This window comes from Sarcophilus harrisii, chromosome 2, assembly GCF_902635505.1.
Source record: "Sarcophilus harrisii chromosome 2, mSarHar1.11, whole genome shotgun sequence".
NCBI classification, from domain to species: domain Eukaryota; kingdom Metazoa; phylum Chordata; class Mammalia; order Dasyuromorphia; family Dasyuridae; genus Sarcophilus; species Sarcophilus harrisii.
The window spans coordinates 479,351,889-479,375,154 of NC_045427.1; the positions used below are offsets into that span (position 1 = coordinate 479,351,889).

At 40.6% G+C, this 23,266-nt stretch overlaps 1 protein-coding gene across 8 annotated transcripts in view; it reads right to left on the reverse strand.

The window, feature by feature from the left end:
- Positions 1-14,668, reverse strand: part of CIZ1 (CDKN1A interacting zinc finger protein 1) — a 25,244-nt gene extending 10,576 nt beyond the window's left edge. For 3 of the 8 annotated variants that reach the window (XR_004232310.1, XM_031954719.1, XM_031954720.1), the window contains exons 1-6: positions 14,559-14,668; positions 13,340-13,448; positions 12,602-12,717; positions 3,175-3,335; positions 1,791-1,926; positions 591-657 (exon numbers count right to left, since the gene is read on the reverse strand). Coding sequence is in view for 7 of the 8 variants with exons in the window: in XM_031954719.1 (XP_031810579.1) it covers positions 591-657; positions 1,791-1,926; positions 3,175-3,335; positions 12,602-12,717; positions 13,340-13,446 (587 nt within the window). In the remaining variant the exon portion in view is untranslated. Of the gene's footprint in view, positions 1-590; positions 658-1,790; positions 1,927-3,174; positions 3,336-12,601; positions 12,718-13,339; positions 13,449-13,646; positions 13,821-13,964; positions 14,204-14,337; positions 14,382-14,558 lie in introns of those variants that run through there. The other 5 variants (XM_031954718.1, XM_031954714.1, XM_031954716.1 and 2 more) reach the window with 5 other exon arrangements.
- Positions 14,669-23,266: the final 8,598 nt, after the last annotated feature.

The following is a 23,266-nucleotide window of genomic DNA, read 5'->3' on the forward strand; positions in this document are numbered from 1 at the left end:
ACCAAACCAACATTATACCTAAGAGAATCAGTCTTCCAGAAGAGAAAAGTTTATATCTTCCCCTGGCCACCCATCTTGGAATTTAAATAGTTTTGTCAAAAAAAAATCCTCTTCATAGCCAATCTAAATTCTTCCATTGCTATTCAGAAATCGATATTTTCAAAAATTCACTGTATTCTTATCTTAGCCCACTATGGAATCCTAGCCTATGCCATTCCAGAGCTCAACCCTTTTTATTTATTCAATGTCAGAGGTCTGAGAAATAAAGGATCAGCTCGGTCCAGAGTTCTTTTTCCTATAAATTCTGAACTTCCTTCTATCCCACCTCAAATCCTGAAGTCATACCCTTTTTTGCCCCAATATTTGAGTTACGGGAGGCTGCAATGACCCCTCTTGGCCACTAGGTGAGAGCCAGACACCAGCTCAAAGAAGCCAAGGCCATAGCATAACCCGGCCCAAAACAGGTTGCCAGCTCTCTTGTTCTGGTCCAAAGGGATGGGACCAGGCTGAATGCCCCTCCCTTGTTATTCCAATCCCATCTGCCCTCGGGAGAAGAGAGCAGTCAATCTGGTGATTTGAGCATGTGTTACCTCTTGAGTCTCTTGGCCAGAGGCTCTGAGCTACCATCATCACTGAGATCATGGGGAGTCTGTGGATCTGTGAAAGAAAGGGCCAGAGCCATGGGGTGGGTTGGGGAGGTAGAGCTTAACAAGGTAATCAAGTTACTTAGTCAATAAATACTTCCTGGGAAAGCATCTACTGTGCACCAGCTATCTGGTGCTAGACTCTGTGAGGAATCCAGATGGATATAATGGCGGTCTTTGCCCAAAAGAAAGAAAAGAATGTCAATGAAACATTATTAAAAAAACAAAAACAAAACAACACACACACAGAAGAAAGCAGAAGGAAGTTTTGAAGGACACAAAGACAAGCAGGGAAGTGTTGGCACTCCCATAATAAATTCAATATATAAATTTTTTTTTCTTAAAAAATACTCAAGGGGCAGCTAGGTAGGGCAGAGAATAGAGCACCAGCCCTGAAGTCAGGAGGATCTGAATTCAAATCTGGCCTCAGACCCTTAACACTTCCTAGCTGGGTGACCATGGACAAGTCACTTAATCCCAATAGCCTCAGCAAAAAAAAAAAAAAAACAAAAACAAAAACAAAAAACAACCCAAACCCTCAAAAAAGAAACAAAAACCCTGCATAATTAGGGTTATACTATCATGCAGCTCTGTATTTTGCTCTTTGTATATAGAAATGTTTGTGTTTATTGACATTTATCAAGCTAATTTTTTAAAAGTCAATCTTTTCTCTTAATGGCCTTACAAACACAAAACTGATCAACCATACAAAGTAGAGGTTTATTCAATTACCTCTTGGTTGTTGGACATCTGATTTAGTAGCTGTTACTACTCTAGGGTTCTGAATCTTGGGATCATAGATTTAGAATTGGAAGGGGTCTAAGAAATCAGCTAGTCTGATTTTGGGGGTGAGGAAACATGCACAAAGACGTGAATCAATTGGTCCCAGATCTTTGAGGAGTTAATAGCAAAGCTAGTGTTCTAAGCCAAGTCCTTCATATCTACTACATAGTATGTCCTTTCAAACTCAGGGATAGATGCTAGACTAGGTAATGAGCTCCTTAAAGTTAGAGGTGCTATCTTATTCATCATCGGGCTCCTGTGCTCATTGCAGGGCATCATATATAGCAAGCATTTAATAAATGTTTGGAATCTACTGGTGTAAGATGCTTCTTCTGCTAGGAAGGCTGCTTCCTCCCTCCTTACCTTCTGGCAAGGTCGTCTGAGAGTCAGCCTCCTCCTGGGAGGACTCTGGAACATCTATCTTCTCATCCTCACTGGGTGTCTGTGATGAGGAGCCCAGCTCCGAATCTTTCTTCTGGTCAGGACCCTTCAGGGATTCCTAGAAGCAATTACTCAGCCTTAAAAACAGCTGCTTGCCCAGTACCAACAATATGACCTGGGCAAGGGAAGAAAACAGCCCTGAAAAACTAATCCTTGGCAGCTAAGTAGCAAAGTGGATAGATTATTGAACTTAAGAGTTAGGAAAACCTGAATTCAAATCTGACCTCAGATGCTAATTGGCAATGTGATCCTGGGCAAGACATTTAAACTCTCTTACTCTCAGATTCCTCATCTGTAAAGTGGGGATAATAAATAGCACTCGGCTTACAATGTTATTGTAAAGATCAAATAAGAAAAATTATATAAAGTGCTATATAAATGCTATTATTATTATATATCATTATAGTGTATAGCATATTATTATATATAAGCATATTTATTATTATTATTATTAATCTTATAGGACCCTGACATACCTCTTCGTCAGAATGTCCCAGGAAAAGACAGAATCTTACAATTTCTAAAACTTGGACTCCCCATGATTTACACAGAAATATGTTTTTATGACTACATGTTATATATAGCCTATATCAAATTGCTTTCCTTCTCAATGAGAGAGAAGGGGAAGGATGGAGAGAATTTGGAACTTAAATTTTGAAAAGGGAATGTTAAATTGGTTTTTACATGTAACTAGAAAAAAAGAGTAAAATATTAAGTGAAAAATAAATAAATAAAAAATAAAACCTAGACTGCCCAAGATCCAGGCTGAGTAGAAAAGGTCTATACTTTATCCTATATGAAGGGCAGAGACTAGAATTTGTTCCACAGCCTTCCGCTCCTCCTCCTTCTCTCCAACCCTCTTTACTTCCTAAGCACTTCTTCACCATTCCCTTCCAATGGCTCCTTTTTGTTGTGGCAAAAACTTGCTCTAGTCATGTATGGAGCAGGGATTTCCCTTTTAAGAGCTCTGCTGTACAAGGGAACACCTTGCCCTTCCCGTCTTGACTCATCTAAAGCTAAATCTCCAGGAGCAGGCTGTTAGAACCCTCCTTCCATCATACATCTCTGGGCCCTACGAGTCAGGACTCCAGTCCAGGGACTTCTGGGACAGTGGAGTTTTACATTTTACATAAGTTAAAAACTGAGGCCTAGAGAGAAATGACATAGTTCCTGGTAGATCCAGGATGAAACTCAAGTGGCTTTCCTCTCAATTCAGTGTTCTCTTCCACTAGAAGGAATATACACTTGCGTCCCCAGCCCTCCAAGGGAAGGACTGCCCAACACCACATCCCTGGCCTCTGCTTACCTTTCGATAGCCCCGGTTCTGCCTCTGGAAAGGAAGCCCTGGGAAGCCTATGCGGGCGGGTTTGAGTGAGACACTGACGGGTGGAGGGCCTAGGAGGGAGTGTCGAGTAGCCTGGGGGAAGAAATGCTGAAGGCCAGGAGCGGTCAAGTTGAATCTGCCTGCTGACAGAAAGGAATCACAACCATAATTTAGGGAGACCAGGGTCTAAGAATCAGGCTCCCTGAAGGATGAGGATCCAGGATAGGCTTTTACCAGAGGCCAAGAATAAATCACTTCAGAGTCAATTCCTGTCCCCTGCGTGAGTCCCTCTTGTGACCAGGGCAAAAAGGGTACACGACAAGTTTCTTGAAGGGTGAAAAAATAAGGAAAGATGAGTAAGACTGAAGAGGCACTTTAAGGCAAAACTGCTTAAACCCCACATGGGGTCTTGTAACTGAATGTGGGGGTTGTGAAATTATGAGTTATGATCAATAAATGTATGATTTGTATATCTATGATATCTAGCCAAGTCTTGGGCAAAAAGGGGCCACCAGTGGAAAAGGTTTAAGAAGTCCTCCACTAAAGAATACAAGGAAGGAAAGCCTGCGTGGTGGTTCTGAGACCTGTGGATTGGCTCTACAACTGGAACACTGCCAGGAAAGAAGCTACCCCTCCCACTTGCTGTCAGCTTTCTCTTAGCTCTTCTAGGAGAGGAAAAAACTTCACCTCCCAAAAGCAGTTACTAAGTGACTTAACCCTGTGCCTGGAACAAAAATATTAAAAAGTCTTAAAACACTAGGAGCTTTCCATCCTTAGTGATACTAGGAGGGAGTTAGTTGCTATAGAGGCTGGTACATAGCAGTCTCATAAGAGAGATTTGCTGAAAGAATGAGACATTCTCTTCTCCTTCTCTGCCACAAAAACACTCTGTGACCTGGCGGAAGTCACTCCCCATCTTCGAGGCCCAGTAACTAGCCCTGTAAAATGAGGAGGCTGAGGCAGATGATTGCGTCCAGCTCTGCCATTCTCAGGGTGCAGAATTCCATGCGTGGGCTAGAAATTCCAGCTGGCCAGGCTCGGGCTTACCTTCCCCTCCCTTTTGTCACAGGCGATGGGTCACAGCTACACCCTGAATTTTTCATGCAGGTGTTGAAGTACACTAGGAACAGGTCACCCAGAGATCAGCTTCTCAGATGGCAAGCTTCCTTCTCCACTCCCCTCCCACAGGCCAGAATTGATGGATGTTAAGAGGAAACTGAGTATGAGGCACAGGCTCTGCTAAGCCCACTCCTAGCCAGCTACTTGGATACAGTGCAGGATCAGGAAGCCAAGAGTTCAAATTCAGTCTCAGATGCTTAACTAGTCGTGTGATCCTAGACAAATCACGTAACTTCTGTCCAACAATCTCCTCACTTGTAAAATGTGGATCATCATAGTACCTTCTTCCCAGAGTTACTGTGAGGATCACAGGAGATGATATTTGTGAAGGCACTCAACACTTAACCTGACTGTAGTAGGGTATTTAATATATGCTTATTCTCTTTCTTCTCTTTTCTATCTCCTGACTTCTCTACCCCTTGCCTCCTCCAGTTTCTGGAAGGCAACTATTAGGAGTTCTCCTCTCTCAGTGAAAAGGACAGAGAGGGAAGGATAAGCAAGGCACAGGAGGCAGGATGAGAAACACTGACTCAAGAGTCTCATGTTGAGTCTGGGCCAAAGGCACATTCAGGATCTCCAAGGGATTTTGCCCTTAACGTGTTAACATACTATCAGGATCTCCTGTATATAAAAAAGCTTTGCAAACTTTGATGCACTTAAGAAATGTCAATTCCGATTGTTATTTTCGTGACCAATTCAGGTCCCATGCATCTTTGCTCCTCTAGGCTCCCCCTCCCCCCAGGACACTGCTGACCTTCTTCCCCCACCCTCTTCCACTTCCACTTCTGCCAGATACTCTTTCCTCTTAAAGGTTTTTTGTTTATGTGTTTGTTTTTACCCCTCTGCATTCTAGAGTTTTGTTTTTCATCTGTCATTTGTTTTTCTACCACTCTTCTACCTTGTTGGATTCCATATCCCACTTCACCCCAATTCCCTGCCCCAAGCTTTGGGTCTTACCAAGACTCTCCCTGTTCCCCTCTACTTCTCTTTCTTGGACCCCAGCAGTTTTCATGGGTTCAATGCTGATCTCTGTACTGATGGGTCCCAGCCCTAGTCTCTACATCTTAGCACTTATCTCTCTATATATCTTTGGGTCCAATCTCAAATCACAAATATTTTAAGGCTGTAGTGTTTTAGAGTTCTAAGAAGAAACCTTAGAGACCAATGAGTCTGACCCCTTCATTTTACAGATAAGAAAACTAGGCTAGAGAAGTGACCTGTCCACAGTCACAAAAGAAGGCATTAAGTAGCAGAACCAGGATTGGAACACAAACCCTTTGCCTCCCACTACAATGCTTTTTCTGTGATACTATGCTGTTCTAACTGGATGTCTCATATTCCTTAGGCATCTCAAACTTGACAGGTCTAAAACAATTCTATATTCCTCTCAAACCAACCCCTCTTCTTAACTTTCCTATTTCTGTTGATGGCAATGCCAATCCTTTCAGCCATCCAGATTTAATTGAGGTCAACTCTGAGTCTTCCCCTCTCATTGTCCAGATAGAATTCATTACCATGTCTTATCTAAGATAACCTCCTCAAATGTTTCCAATGTGTCCCATCCCTCCACAAAATCAGCATTTAGTCTAGGTCTTCTTAACTTCTGCTCTATACTTCAGTAGCTTCATTTGCTCTTTCTATATTCAGGTTTTATCCTTTTTCTTCCTCTCCCTACTTCCCATCATGTTACAAACAGCAAATCTGTATTTCTAAAGCACAGGTCCAAATCTATCACCCCCTGGTCAAAAAGCTCCACTGGAGTCCTGTTGCATTGAGAATAAAATTCAAACTCTTGAAGTTTGAAGCTAAATGCTTTTTTACAATCTAGCTCAGGTCAACCTTTCTAGGCTTCTTGTACATTCCTTCCTTTCATGCATTCTCCATTTCAGCCCATCTCATTATCCTCTATGTTGCCATTCTGTCTCCAGGATCCCTGCCTCTGGATGGTTGTCCCCCATGCTAAGATATATCACTCCTCATTTTCTCCTTTTAGAATATTTAGTTTCCCTTAAAGTTCAAAAGCTCACTCTGCCCTCCACTTCCAGCAGCTCTTTCCTGAGGAACCTACTTTTCCCAGATCCTTGGAATTCTTTTTTTTATCAATTATGTATTTACTTTTCAATAGCAAGTTTCCTTTTTTGGTTTTGTATCTGGTGCTTAGCAAAGTGGTTGGTAGGCTCTCAAGAAATGCTTTTTGACAGGTAGGAAATTAAGTGCTAACTACTCTGGGCTGTGGGCTATGAATGAGGGATACAAATATAGACCTGCCCCCCCCCAAAAAAAAATAATCCCTGACTTCAAGGAGCTTACATTCTAGTGGAAGGTCACTAGAAAACTGGGGAATGGGAAGGGAAATAGAAGGTACCTCATCTATGGAGGAGGGATGGCAAAGCCCAGATCTCTGAGAGTCCCAAGGACAGTTGAGAAGGTATAGAAGAATGATCAGCTCCCCAGTGGCAGCACAATAGTAAGGGATATTGCTTGCCAAAGGCTTTTTGATTATAAGTCCCTTAAAGGCATGATTTGTGCCTTCAATATTTAAGTTCAATTGAACAATACCTTATTAAGCACCTCTATAATTCAGCCAAACTGGTCCTTTTGTTCCTCACACAAGATACTTCATTTCCCTCCTTATGCCTTTTCCTTGGTCTCTTCCCTTGTTGGAATGCATTGCCTTCTCATTCCTGTTCCTTAAAACCTCTTGTTCCACATTTCAAAACTCAGCTAGAGTAACTCCTCCTTATCTGGAGTGTTTAACATGGGATCTCTAAATTTGTTGATTAAATTTTTTCAGAAATGTACTTTGATTAAATTAGTTTCCTTTGTAGTCTAAGGCATTTTATTGTATTCATCTAAAAATACTTCTGAGAAGGGGACCACAGGTTTTATCTGACTGACAAAGAGAATACATGATACACACAAAAAAGATTAAAAACCCTATTTTATTTAAAAACTTTGATCTTCCCTCATAGCTACTGATCTTCCCTAAATAAATTTACCTTACATTTATTTTGTATGTGTATGTATGTTGCTCCTTATAGAATTGCTTCTTGGAGATTGAGACTGTTTCTTTCTTGTCTTTTTATCCTTGGTGCTTGGCACATATCAAATCTTAATAAATGTTGATACAGCACTATAATAGTGCTGGGGACATACAAAATTCAGATAAGACTTTCCCTAGTAGGGGAATATGGGGCATACACAGATAAAATGCAAAATAATACATAAAAGATCCAAAAGAGAAGTGCAAAGCTAAATGTTTTGTGAGACCCAAGGGGGAAAGGCCATTACAGAGAGAATGGCATACAAGCGAAGAATTAAAGCATCAGCCCCTAACATCTAGCACAAGGCAAAACATAGCATATTTTTTCTGACAGCTTCTTAAGTGCCAAACCTACAGGTTTTGACAATAAAAGCATAAGACAACAATTCTAAAAGTAGTCTGTTTTTGCTAGTCACTAACTCATTAAATTCATGCACTTTCATCTATTCATCACAGTTGAAGACTTCATATCAAAGGCTTATCAAAACACCAGACACCAACCACTAGGATTAGGCCCCAAATTTCATGCTTGAAAAACAAAATTAATCTCCTAAAAGCCATTCAGAGAATAACAATAATGCTAAGTAAACTGTGGTATGTGAACAAACAAAATATTTCCATGTCTTAAGAAACAAAAAATATGAAAAATATGGCAAAATACGGAAATATGAACATATGCAAAAAACTAAGCAGAACCAAGAAAACACTAAAAACAATGATTACAACAGTGTAAATGAAAAAACAAACAAATAAGCAAAAATAATAAACCACATAATTACAGTGATCAAGCTTGGCCCCAAAGTGATAAAAATAGACACTTCCCTTGGGTCATTAGGGAGGTGAGGAACTATGGATTGCTAGTGCATACCCTATCAGATTCAGTTGATGTGGTAACTTTTGTGCAACTTATCTTGTTTTCTTTTATAAGCTTCTTATTAATTTTTTGTTGCCAAGGATGCTCTCTGGGGTAGGGATAGGGAGGGATATATTTGGAAATGAAGGCCGTGTAAAAACAAAAGATAGCAATAATAAAAATTTTAAGGATAAAAGATACTTGCATTTACATAGTACTTTAAGATTTGCAAAGAACTTCACTTATAATAATGCTATGAAGAAGATATTAACTTCATTTCACAAAGGAAAAAAATTATAGAAATAAATCAACCTTCCCTTAATATAGTAAATAGTGTTCTTTAAGTCCAAGAATAAATATATATGTAATGGAAAAATATTAGAGGCTTTTCCAGTTAGAACAGAGGTACAGTAAGGATACCCATTATCATCACTACTATTTAGCACAGTGACAGAAATGCTGACTATAACAGTAAGACAAGTAAAAGAAATTAAGGAAACATGATAATAAGGGAATGGGCAAAGAAAAAATAAAATTGTCACTTTTGCAGTTGATATGATTCTATATTTAGAGAACACATAAGAGTCAATTGAAAATTAACAGAAATAATATCTTTGGAAAATTTGTAGAAGAAATTCACATAAATCATAAGCATTCATATTTATAACCAACTAAACTCAATTGAAAGAGATTCCATTCAAATTAAATACAGAAGCTATATAATTGGAAGTATATTTACTAAGATTCACTCAAGGTTTATATGAAATCTATCTGCAAAACAACCTTTGCAGAAATACATACACAAAGAAACTAATTGCCCAGATAGACTATGCCACGTAATAAAAATGAGAATACTAAACAAATTATTTCCTATATTGAAACTCCCAAAAGAATATTTTGTAGAGCTAGAAAAAAAAATAATGAATTCATATGGAGGAACAAAAGGTCAAGAATCTCCAGGGTAATTAAAAACAAGGAAAAAGAAATGGGATCGACTAGTACCAGATCTTAAACTAGACTACAACAAAGTAATAATCATTAAAATCATTTGTTCCTGGTTAAAAAAAAAAAAAAAAAAAAAAAAGAAAGATGTTGATCAGTGGGGCAAATGAAATATAAAATTTACAGAAGCAAAGGAACCCAGTAGCTTAATGTTCAATAAACTCAAAAGATCCCAGAAAGTAGGATAAGGACTCACTATTTGTTAAAAACATTTGGGAAACAATCCCTATATTTATGCACACCTGCATCTTTGATTTCCTTCACAAGCTAATTGTACAATAATTCAGAGTCTGATTCTTTTTGTACAGCAAAATAATGTTTTGGTCATGTATACTTATTGTGTATCTAAGTTATATTTTAATATATTTAACATCTACTGGTCATCCTGCCATTTAGGGGAGGGGGTGGGGGGGGTAAGAGGTGAAAAATTGGAACAAGAGGTTTGGCAATTGTTAATGCTATAAAGTTACCCATGTATATATCCTGTAAATAAAAGGCTATTAAAAAAAAAAAAAAAAAAGAAAAAAAAAAACATTTGGGAAAACTGAACAGCAATTAGGCAGAAATTTGGCTTAGACTAACATTTCACACCATATACCATGATAAACTCTACATGGATACATAACCTAGATATGAAAGGTCACTTCCATAAACAACTTAAAGGAACAAGGAAGAAGTTAACTTTTTGGATCTATAGAGAAGGGAGTTCATGACCAAGCAAGGGTAGAAAGGATCACAGAAGATAAAAATGAATAATTTTAAGTAAACAAAACAAATCCAATCTAGCCAAGATTGGAAGGAAAAAAATTTTAAGCGTTTCTCTGAAAATGATTTTCTCATTCTGAAATTACAGAAGGAATGGATTCAAATTTCTAAGACTAAGCGCCATTCCCCAGTTGATAAATGGTCAAAGAATATGAACAAGTACTTCTCAAAGAAGCTATTTATAGTCATATGAAAAAAAATAATTCAAATGACTAATAGTAAGAGTAAAGCAATTCTTAGGTTCTATTCTTGCACCAGATTGGCAAAGTCAGAAAGAAAAATGATAAATGTTGAAGGGAAAACAGGCACATTTTTGCACTGTTTCAGGAGCTATGAATTAGTCCAGTCATTCTGAAAAGAAATTTGGAACTGCTCCCCAAAACTACTAAGCTGTACCCACCTTTTGACTTAGCAATGTCACTACCACATCCATATTACAAAAAGATAAAAAAAAGGGTCCTATGTGTATAAAAATATGTCAGCTTCTTTTGTGATAGCCAAACACTGAAAACTAAAGCAGCCTTCTTTTATTGGGAAATAGCTAAACAAACTATGGTATAGGAATATAACGGAGTATTATTGTGCTACAAGAAATGAAGAGATGGACAACTTTAGAGGAAACTAGAAACACTTCCATGAACTGATGAAATAAGCATAACTAGAACAATCTAGTATCTCGTATATAGTATAATAATCTAGTATATAGTAATAACAACACTATGAAGAAAAACAACTTTGAAAGACTTTAGAACTCTAAATAGCACTGTGATAAACCATGAGTACAAAAGAAGATAAAACATGAAATGAATCTCCTAACAGAAGATAGGGAGAAAGGAAACATTTATTAAATACCTGTAATGTGTCAGGCATTTTAGGAATATTATCTCATTGATTCCCTCAACAACTCTGAAAGGTAGGTACTGTTATTTGCATTTTACAGGTAAAGAAACTGAGGCAAACAAAGGTTAAATACCTTGCCCAAGGTCATACAGCTAATAAGCAGATTTGGACTTGGGTCTTCCTGAATCCAAGTCCAGAACTCTTCGCACTGTGCCACCTAGTTGCCTCTAATCATACATACTCATTTTATAAGTCCCTTGCCTAGAATACCTTTCCTCCTCTTCTCTCCTTATCTCTTTCTATTTCTGTCCTTTAAGGCCAACTTTCCTTCCCTGAAGCTCTTCCAAGCAGTCTCCTCTCTCCCTATACTTCTATTCCTACCAGGGTTCAATTTCTTCACCTGAAGGATAAAAATAACTCTTAAGGTTCAAGAAATGCTTTACATACATTATATCATTTAATCCTGACAAAAACCTGATGAGGAGCTCCCTACAGATATTACTATCTCCATTTTAGAGATAAATTAACTGAGGTTCAGAAAGAATAATTGACTTGCCTTTGGTCACATGGCCAATGTTAGTAAAGGACTGAATCCTGAACCGACTCAACCACAGCATTTACAGATAGTACCCTGACAATGGATCTCTAAGTTCAAGGACATGGGTACCTTTCTTCTTCCAAGGTTATTCTTCCCTCCCTTCACATCTCCACCCCTACTGGAAGTGGCCTCGGTGGTTTCAGTTTAGATTTGGCTAAAAACAAGTTTTATTGGACTCCTCAGCCAGCTCCTCCCTTAGGACCTCCCCCATCCCTATTACCATTTCTGGAGCCATAATTAAATCAACTATCATTCTGGAAAGGGTGTGTCAATATATATGGCTTCACTCCCCTTTTCAGTAAGTTTCCAAATGGAAACGGTCCTCTCATCAAAATTTCCCTATTAATTTCCGGATTAGTATGGTCTCCTCCTATTAGAATTTAGTTCAGAGAAGGCTGGGATAGCCTTCCCTTCTGTATTTATTTGTATCCCCAGTGCTTAGCATAATAAGAGCTCAATAAATGCTTTGTTCATTCCTGCCAAGTGTTCACTAGACACTTAATAATACAAGGCAGATATATCTTTTTGAATACATGGGATATCATCCCAACTAAATGGTTTGTTCCTCAAGGACAGGGAGTATTTTTCTCTCTTTGTCTTTCCAGAGAAAAAGACAATCTTTCCAAAAAGGCCCAGCAGCAACTGGAAGCTTTGACAATAATTCACAGGAAATGATTTGCAATCTCACTAATCAATTCCTTAAATCAAACTACATCACAGAGAAACCCTGCAGAGTTGCCCACATAACCAAAGCTTAGGAATCTGGTAGCAAAAAATTAATTTCAACAATGGCTCTGTAAAACGACTTCTGCAAGTCACTCCTATTACACAGTGCCAGGCTGAAGGATTCAAGCTTTTTACAATTCTTTAATCCTGTCATCAAGCAGCTATACCCCTACCTGCTTTCTTCTGCTTACAACTCTACCATCTCCACATCCACTCTCTCTGTCTTTTTAGGTTCTGAGAATTAATTCAGCATGAAAAGGAAGGGCAAAGAATCCACTGTTTCTAGCTCCAGGCAGCCTGGAAATGTAATTTCTAGCTATATTTTAAGAAAATTCCATGGCTCTCATACAATGAGGAGGTCCTGGATTTTGCCTGGAATTAAGGCTCTATTGAAAACAGTCTAAGCAACAACCACTCACACAGGCCTAGGAGAGGGGCTGGCCTTGGGCAGTAGGGTCTGTACCTTGCATGTGTTGCATCAGCAGGGCCCTCTGCAGCATGGGGTTCGAGTTGAGAAGGTTGGCCTGACCTGTGGCTCGGAGGTTCAAGATCTGCTGCTGCTGCTGTGGTGACAGCCCCCTACACACAAAGAGAGAGGGTAGGAAAAGCTTCTGTGGTGATCTTCAACATTTAAACCCTCCCTTCTCTTCCCTGGAGCTATTAAGGCTCCTGCCTACAACCTAGCCAAGAGAAAAGCAGGGCAAAAGGGGCCAGATACCTTGGGGATAGGAATAGAAAAGTGAGGGTGGGAGCCCAAGGAGCAATTTGGGGCTAGGGAAGTAGACTAGATTCAGATTTTTCCATTTCCTGACGAAAAAGGTCCGTGTAAGGCCACCCCCAAAGACCAAAAGGTCTGACAAGCAAAGAGCAGAGCCTCTTGGAGCAGTTTGCCCAATAAAATTAAGATCTTTGAGGAAGGACCAAATGGAGATGTGGAGCAGAGATAAAAACTTTGGGAGGCCTAGCTCATGGGCCCAGGTTCCTAACACAAAAAATAAAATGGACCTGGGACTTCTAGGAACAGGCTGGGAACACTGGGCTCTCGTGCAAAACACTCCCATTAGACCAGGAATCCGTTACAGCCCCAGCCCCTGGAAGGTGAATGCACAGAACCAAGATGGGTCAGGGGTTTTCCAGGATTGCCCCGCCCCCTCGGGCCCGGCCAAGCCAGCCATCCCCAGCCTCAAGTGGCGGCGCTCACCGGCCTGCGGAAGGCGGCGGCGGATGCTGCTGCTGCTGCTGCTGCTGCTGGATGAGCTGTTGGATCTGCAGCAGTTGCTGCTGGAACTGGTGCTGCTGGCTGAACATCGCTGTGGGCCGAAAGAGGAGGGGGAAGCATCAGAACCAAGGGAGCAAGATGGGGGACTAGTCTCCAGCCTAACCCCCCCCCCCCCCCTTGCTTCAGTTTCCTACAAAAGTACACGCCTATTCCCTATCTCCCTCATTCCTGCCCCCTCCAGCCTCAGAAACTCTTCCCTAAATTCTTCTAACCCCCTCCTCAAACTCACCATTCCTACTCTTCCAAATTTCCCGGACTCTAGAACCCCAGCTTCAACTTCTCCAAATCCCAACTCCATCCTCTCCACCCCACAGCCCTTTACCCAGTTCTACCAAATGTATTCCGGAGCCCGGGCCCGCCACCCTGCTTGCCTTTCCACTCCCCCACCCCCACCTGCTTCCCACAGCATCCTCCTCTCCCGCTACGGCATAGAAAAGAAAGGAAAGGGGCAGTCCCCCAGGGGTTAGCAGTCCCGAAATCCCGGACTCGATCTGCATCTCTCGCCCCCTCCGCCCTCTCCCCCTCCGGGCCTTCTTAAGGGACACACCGGCCGGGCCTCCCCCCGCTCCGGGTGCGGACTGCTGGGTCTCCGCTTGGCCCGGGCTGGGTCCTTCTCTATCTCTCAGCTCCCCTATTCGCTTTCCTTTCTCCCACCCTCCCCAAGGTACAATCCACAGCAGGGGAGAAGGGGGCGGGACGGGCGGAGGAGGGGGGCTGGGCCGCTCCTTGTGTAGGCCCGGAGGTCCTATGGCCGCCGCGGACCCTCCCCTTCCCCTCTCCCGCCCGAGCGCTCTAGGGGAGGGTGTGCTGGGAGGCGACCGCCTCACCTACCTCCCCGGCTCGGAGAGGGTTTTCCTGCGTGCGCCCGGGAGCCGGGGGGAGGGGAGGGAACCCGAAATGAAATTAATTAAGTCAGGCACCCTAGATTCTCTGATCTCCGAGGCACTGGCTCCCAGATCTCACCAGAAGCCCGTTCCCCCACCCCCCTCACCCCACCTCTTTGATTTGCCTTAGGGAAGGAGGAGGTAAGAGCCATCTGCTCTTGGGAGGTGCGAGAGAAGAGGGGAGGAGTAAATGGCGGAGGGAGAGCAGCAGATGGCCACAGGCGGCTCGTTCCGCTTTCCCACAGAGCTCTCGGTACCTGGGGCAGATGGCCACGGTCTGGCAGGGGAGGAGGCAGGGCCCAGGCATAGGCCGTTCGGCCCCGCCCCGCCCCGCCCCGCCCCTCCCCGCCCCTCCCGGTGACCTGCCGCGGTCAGGTGGCCCAAGGAGAAGCGCAGAGCGGCTGACCGACCCACCTCCGGCCTCCGCCCACGCGCGCGCGCGCGCGCACACGCCTGTGTCTTTGAGTGGGTGTCTCCCTGTGTCTTTGTCCGTCTCTATCTCTGTCCCGGTCTTGCTCTGCCTGACCGTCACAAGCTCTCAGTGTCACTTTCCCTGTTTCTGCCACTGTCTCTCGCTGTCACACGCACGCGCACACACACATGCCGTCTGTCTCCGTCTCAGTCACAAGCACCCAGAGTGTGCGTCAGTTTCTGCCCGTCTCCGTCTTTTTCTCACACGCACGCGCGCGCCCAGATTCCGAATCTGTCTTCCTGGCTCTGTCCCTTTCTTCCCAGTCACACTCGGGCTCAGGCGGGCGAAGGCAGAACAGAGCCTGTCTCTCCGTCTCTATCTCTGAGTCCCTCTGTCTCTCTGACTGTCCCACACGAATGCTCTCTGTCTCTGCCCATCTTTCTGTCTCTCCTTGTCTTTCACACACGTGTTGTCACAGGCAGGGCCCTCTCTAAAGGGAAATCTCGTCGGCTTAATCCTCACTATTGGCCCAGGATTCTCGCTTCTCACTACGCTTTCCAGCCGAAAGGCTCTATGTGCTCGCTTGCTGACCCTGAAAATCTAATGCTGTCTCTCTGTGTGTCTTTCTTTGCACAGGCTGCTGTTGTTCCCTGTGCCCGGAATGGATTCCCTCCCTCCTTTCTTTGGTTTAAGAATCCCTAGCTTTTTCCAGAGTTTAGCTCTCAAGCTATCTCAAAGGTCTCTCTGATTCCCTCCCCCACCAGCAGCTAGTGTCCCCTGGAATTACTTTGTATCACTTTGCCATGTAAGTTACGTTTGGTTTTCTGTGGGTGTGGGATTTTTTTTCCTTCCAAGGCTGGAACTGCTTTCCTCTTTGTCTTAGTTATACTCAAGGCCTAGCACAACTGTTTGGCGAACAATAGTTGATTAATAAATACGATATGGAAAGAAGAGAATCGGAGAGGTAAACCAGCTCAAGCTATTCACCTGCGAAATGAAGTTCTGCAAGAGATCGCAAGCTCATGCTCAAAAAGTTATCAAACTGTGCATACCCTTTGATCCAGCAGTGTTACTACTGGGATTATATCCCAAAGAGATACTAAAGAAGGGAAAGGGACCTGTATGTGCACGAATGTTTGTGGCAGCCCTTTTTGTAGTGGCTAGAAACTGGAAACTGAGTGGATGCCCATCAGTTGGAGAATGGCTGAATAAATTGTGGTATATGAAAATTATGGAATATTACTGTTCTGTAAGAAATGACCAACAGGATGATTTCAGAAAGGCCTGGAGAGACTTACACGAACTGATGCTGAGTGAAATGAGCAGGACCAGGAGATCATTATATACTTCAACAACAATACTATATGATGACCAGTTCTGATGGACCAGGCCATCCTCAGCAACAAGATCAACCAAATCATTTCCAATGGAGCAGTAATGAACTGAACCAGCTACGCAGAGAAAGAACTCTGGGAGATGACTAAAAACCATTACATTGAATTCCCAATCCCTATATCTATGCCCACCTGCATTTTTGATTTCCTTCACAAGCTAATTGTACAATATTTCAGAGTCTGATTCTTTTTGTACAGCAAAATAACGGTTTGGTCATGTATACTTATTGTGTATCTAATTTATATTTTAATATATTTAACATCTGCTGGTCATCCTGCCATCTGGGGGAGGGGGTGGGGGGTAAAAGGTGAAAAAATGGAACAAGAGGTTTGGCAATTGTTAATGCTGTAAAGTTACTCATGCATATATCCTGTAAATAAAAGGCTATTAAATTAAAAAAATAAAAAAGAGAGAGATCACAAGTTCATCAGTAAAACAAAAGTGTTAGCCTAGATGATCGCCAATGTTTCTTCCACATCTAAAGCCTATGATCCCACGTGTTTTTGTAGGTGATGAAACTGAGCTAGGTTGCCTAGCTTACAGACTTATTATAAAGATTAAATAGCAATAGATGAGGGAACACTTAGGAAAATGTAAAGGGCTAAACATTTAGAATAATACATTATAGGTATTATAATGGCCAACTTTGTTAATATTCATTAGCCAGGGAAAGGGGAACCTCAACTGGGATCTATAAAGTACTTGGAATATTTATATCACAAAGTTGTGAGAAAAGTGCTTTGAAAATCTTAAAGTGCTATAGAAATGGGAATTGTTAAATTAATATAGTCTAAAGGACTACTGACCAATAAGCCTAGTCCTTATGAGGTCCCCACAGAGTGCATCAGAGATTCAGACCCATATAGCTTGAATGAATCTGAACAGCCTGTTTGAAGGAGAGTCATGATGGTATTAATAGAAATTCATTGTAGAGATTTTTAGATGTTTGGAGTATACCTAATCACTGTAATTTGGATTAGATCACTGGCATTATAGAAGTAGAAAGGAAAGGGAAAAAACAATTTTTTTTTTGGCAAAAAATGGGTTATTACACTGAGAAACAATTTCTCAGTGGGGTCTTCTAAAAGGAATTTAGCAAAGCTTTGGGATACAAAGTCAGTTTTTATTAGCCTTCTTAAGGTTTGGGAAAAACCTTCCTTTACTTCAATTAAAATAAGTGTGGAGAATGAGTCTGCCTCCCTCCCCTGCCATCTCATCCCCAAAAGAGACATTCAAAGAGACAGATTTTATTAATGTTTATCTTTTTTACATCATCATAGTTATTCCCCAGTAACTTTCCCCTTCCCAAAGACTCATTTCTTATATAGTATTTTTAAAGATAAAAAAGACAAAAAAAAGAAAAAAAATCAGCACAATTGATGAATATATTGAAAAAGTCTGAAAACATCCACAAATTGTAATAATACCTGTGGACCTTCCATTTCCACAAATGGGTGGGTTGGGGGTGTCCAAAGAGATAGATTTTTAAATTCCTGAAGGCATCACTAACTGGTTATTACCTGCATGGCATAGGAAGCTTAGTTTGTTTCAGTCATCTATGTGGTCTGTGATCGCATATGGTTCTCACGCGTGATCCCCTTTCCTGCTCATGAGGGAGATTTTTTTTTTCTCATTTATTTTGCTTTCATATTTGTTGTAAAGTTGGATATTTCACCAATGTATCTTCTGGTTGGCCTGAAAAAAGTAAATCTGTATGTAGATGATTGTTAATGATTTAATATATGTAAAGTATTTTACAAATCTTAAAGTGATAAGTAGGTAGGGCAGTTAGGAACATCAAATCTTTCTGGCCTGGATTCAAAAAGACCTGAGTTCAAATTCAGCTCAAACACACTTACTAGCAGTGTGATCTTGGGCAACTCAACCTCTATATCTCAGTTTCATTGTCTGTAAAAGAAGGATAATAGCACTTAACTCCCAGGATTGTTGTGAAGATCAAACTAATTGTAAAGCACTTGGCAGAGTCCATGTAGACACTGACCCACATATAGAGATCCATATACCTGTATGGGTGATAAACTGTGCTAGTGTTATTCCCTTTACTAGGTAATGAGTTATCTGAAGGCAAAACCATGTATGATCTTATTTTTATATTTCCCTAGTGTTTGTCTTTTCCCCCTTGTCAAGATATTAGGAAACAACTTGTTTTCCAGAACTAAGGCCCAGCATGTAAGCTGTGTCCTAAGCTTGGTTTAACAACAATACTTTGTGCTCACCCTCTTTCAGCCACAAAAAAATCTCATATTTGGGATTTATAATTTTAACTATTTAGTCCAATTTTCTAGGGAATCCGACCTGAGAGTTGGTACTGAAGGTAACATACCATTTCTATAGCACTTTAAGGTTTACAAAGCACTTCCCTCACAACTTTATGGTATGAGTGCTTCAAGTAGTAGTCTATTTATAGATAATGATACTGAGGCTCACCTTTATCTGGCTAATGAATGTTAACAAAGCTAGCCATTGTGATAATTATTATATATGTTTAGTCCTTTATATTTTCCCAAGTGTCTGTCACTTATTATGTTATTTAATCTTCATAACAACTCTGTAAGCTAGTCAACCTAGCTCAGTTTCTTCACTTGTAAAAATGGGTAGGATGATAGGATTTAGATATGGAAGAAGCCTTGGAGATGACTTAATCTAACACCTTTCTTTTACTGATGAACTTGTGATCTTTTGTTGAACTTCATTTTAGAGGTGAATAGCTTGAGCTGTTTTACTTCTCCAAGTCTCTTTCTTCCATATCATATTTCTTCATTCATTCAACCAGTATTTATTAATCAATTGCCACTTGCCAAACAATTGTACCAGGCCTTAAGGATAACAAAGACAAAGAGGAAAGCAGTTTTGCCCTTCAAAGAATGGCTATTCCATTAACAAGATACTCCCTCTTTTGGCTCTGGGTATTTTCTCTGGCTGTCTCCCATGCTTGGAACACTTTCTCTTCCCTCCTCCACTCTAGCTACTAACTTCTTTGGCTTTTTTTAAGTCCAAACTAAAATCTCACCTTCTAGTTTTCCTTAACTTTTCTTAATTCTAGTAGCTCCCCTCTGTTAATTATTTCCATTTTTCCTGTATAGTTTGCTTTGATTATATTTGCATGTTGTCTCCACAATTAGATTTTGCAAGCTCCTTGAGGTCAGGGACAGACTTTTGCTTCTTTTTGTATCACCAGAACCTAGTGCTGTGCCTAGCACATAATAACTGATCCTTAATCAATGTTGGTTGATTGATTAATTGAGCATAGTGAATAGAGTATATCCTTGTAATCAAATTCAAATCTGATCTTAGATACTTTCTGTAAAAATTGGAACTGACTGGGCCTCTAAAGTCCTTCTCAGTTCTAAATCTCTGATCATATGACCACAAATGAACACAGTAGACATTTCTGAAAAACTGTCATTCTGCATCGCTGATCCATCACCTCTCTGCCAAAGACGAGAAGCATACTTCAGCCTTATGCTTTGGAAGTTATCCTTCTATTGATCATGATTGTAAAGTCTTTTAGAGCAGTTTTCCTTTACATAATAATGGTCATTCCATAAATTATTCTGTTGGTTCAGCTCATTTCTCTCTACATCAATTCATAAAAATCTTCACAAATTTATCTGTCACATCTCAAAGTGCAGTAATATTCCATTCCATTCATATACTATAACTTGTTCAGTCATTGATTGAGTACAGTGAATACAGCATTATCCTTGGAATCAAGATCAAATCTATTCTGCTGTTCTGCCTTGAATATTTTTATAGACAAGCATATAGACAAAGCATATAGACAAGCATATAGACAAAGAAGTCTTTGACTTCTTTGGGGGTTATATGTCCATCAATGATATCTGTGGGTGAAAGAGTTTGTTTTGTAAGTTAATGGCTTTGAAAGTATTGGTCCAATCCACAGATCCACCAACAGTATTTTAGTGTGCTTTTCTCCTACAATCTTTTGAGTAACTGTCATTTTTCCATTTTGTCATCTTTGCCAGTTTATTGGTTGTGAGGTGAAACTTAGTTGCTTTCATTTGCATTTTTCTCATTAATCATGATTTGAAGCATGTTTTCTATCTTTCTTTCTTTTTTTTCATTCTTAGTGAGGCAGTTGGGATTAAGTGACTTGCCCAGGGTCACATAGCTAGTAAGTGTTAAGTATCCGAGACTGCATTTGAACTCAAGTCCCCCTGACTTCTGGGCCAGTGTTCTATTCACTTAGACATCTAGCGTTTCCATTCCTGCCTCCCCAGAGAATTCTCTAACATGCTTGTTGATAACTGGAATTTCTTCATTTTAAAATGGCCTATTCATGTCTTTTTTATGTCTTCTTAAAATTTTTATTATTTTTCAAATCAACCCTTTCAATAGCTGTCAGTCTTTTATCACATTCAGGTTCATCAAACTTGGCTGCTGGAAACAGAAAATTGATCTAGAAGGCTAATAGATCCAGACCAATGAATTTGTGTTAGTATGTCACAATGATTTTCCAATACTGTAATGCTAATTTCCCACTAAAGTTCAACTCCTGTCTCATTATGGCATAGCTATTGTCTTTTTCTGAGGGCGAATGTCTTTTGGTAGCTAAATGAGATGTGACAAGAGATTTGGGCCTGAAATCAGGAAGACCTGAATTTAAATCCAGCCTAAAACATGGTCTCTGGCAGGTTAGACTAACCTGAGTTTGCTAGAGCAAGGAGAAAGGAGCCATTAGAGAGAAGAAAGAGAGAACCTCAGAGTGGGCTTAGTCTTGAGAAATTAGCCAAGATCTTTATCATAAGATCTTTTATAGGGGCGATGTAACGCTGGGGATTTGTCAAGTACAAAAGCCGGAGCTCAAGAGGGAAGGTCAGAATTAGATGGAATGTATCTGGCAAACCAGGTCCCAGACCTGTCTAAAAATATACCAAACAAGATAGTCTGGAAAAACTAACTTCCTTTTGTTTCCAATCATGGCTGATAAAGTTTATAACTATCTAAATTTATGGTAATAAGACAGTCTGAAAAAGCTAAGTTCCATCAAGATATTCTGAAAGGTTGTGAATGTCTTTAAAGATGCTAACTAGATTGGAGACAGAGTGGATGAATTAACAATAAACTCTGACTTTACATTATTCCATAGGAACAGGCAGAGGGAGTAAGTCACATCAATAGTACCTACCTCCAAGTATTGTTGTGGAGATCAGAGGATATAATATTTGTACATTACCTGACATATAGTAGGCACTTAATAAATACTTCTTTCCTTCTTTTCTTTTAGATTTCAGCAAAGTTGAAAGTCTTAAGTACAAACGTCAGAAACAATGAGATGTATGAGAAATAAATGGGCATTTATTTGGTATCCATAGTTATGAAAATTAAATTGGAGAAATGAAACTTAAATTAGAGAATAACCAGCAATGACATCAAGGAAGAATTAAGAGTGGAGGTTCTCTTCTCCCAAAGAATGTAAGAATTTAAGCTCCGTGGGGGTAGGGATTGGCTTCTATAATCAGGGTGACCTGAGATTTGAAAAGACTCTGTTCTTTGTCCCTGACCCTCTACCATTACCCCTTCTAGAATGTAAGCTCTTTGGGGGCAGGGACTGCCTATGCTATGAGGGATGGAGATTTATGTTGGGTAAATTCTGTAACATACAATTAATGGGGAATCTGCGGAGAAACTTATGCTTCAGGATAGAAAATAAAATACCGGCTTTGGAGTTTCAAAGGTGTGTCTCCTAATCTAGGCACACATTCATTGCAAGAATTAAAATAAATCTTTCCAGCATTCCTCAGTGAGCCTGTGGAGTTCTTAGGAAGATATTTTGTTTCTTACAGATACAAGATTGCGTTGGTCCTTCCTTCTTGAAGAGGGCCAATGACATCAGGAGGGTGATGTTTTGATTTGCAAGTCAAATGAATTTAAGCTAAGCAGAGCTGTGCAAAATCATCAGCCTCCCTCTTTCCTCCAGAATCACTTGAGTCCAGTGGCAAGACCATAGACCAGGACAATAGGCAAAGACTGGAGATACAGTAGGAGACTTTGGATTTTTTAAACTAATGTTTTTTTCCAGGTCTCAGTTTGGCTAAGACAATATACATTGGTCAATTAGGGACTAGATAAGAATTCAAAGATGGCCTAGTTTGTTTCCACAAAATAGTTAATCTGGGAGAAGACCCTCAGAGTTTCTGGCCAGAGCAGAATCAATTGCTATTTATGTTCACTCTGAAATGTCAAAATTCAATTGTCTTGGATGAACATTTCCCCTCCTTCCCCCCCCCCCCCCCTCCGCCTCACCTCCCACAACTTTTAATTAGCATTTAAGTATTTCTTTTAAAGGAGATCATGGCTTTGGGAATTCAGGTAACAGAATTCTCTCATCCAAGAATATCTACTTTTATAACCCTTCTCTAGGGAAATTTAAATTAGGAGTTTGTTATTTACTAATGTTCTTTTGTTTTTAGGATAGACTTCCATCTTTAGAGTGTAACCCTGGACTCCCCCAGACTATGGGAGAAAAGGTCAGGGGTGGGGTGGGGGCTTCCAGTCTATAAATCTTGTGTTTTGCAGTTTGTGCTTTGCACTCCTTTACTGACACCTTTTCTGTTAGGAGTTGCCCTTTCTCTCAAGATCATAATAAATCCCTTTAAAAAAAAATTTTTTTTATAACCTCTAGAGTCTCTGGTTTTTAGGGATCATTGTTCCATACAACCTACCATCAAAGGGCAGCCCCCCACCTCATGGAGTGCTCTCTTTCCACTGGGTAATTGTGAGTTCTACTGAGGAACTTGTCTTCCATATGCTTTCCCATTCTGTTTCATATTTAACCATTTCCAGTGTCTATTGTATTCCTTCATTTTGTCTGTCACTTATTCTCCTAAATAAATCCACCTTTTACCGAAGAGAATGGCTGTTGTGATTCTTCACATGACAGAACCCCAACTCTTGGAGGCTGCTGTCATCTGGGGTCTACATCACCAGGATCTTTTTGGTGACAAAATCCACCAAAAGTGATTTAGGTTTAAAGACATAGTCAAGTAGCTCCGTAGGAATCCAAATGGCCTTTACTAAAGACTGATTTTTCAGAGCCATATTTTAAGAAATCATAAATGAAAACTACCCAAGACAATAGAGTTAATTGAACCAGTGAAATGTAAGGGTGGTGAT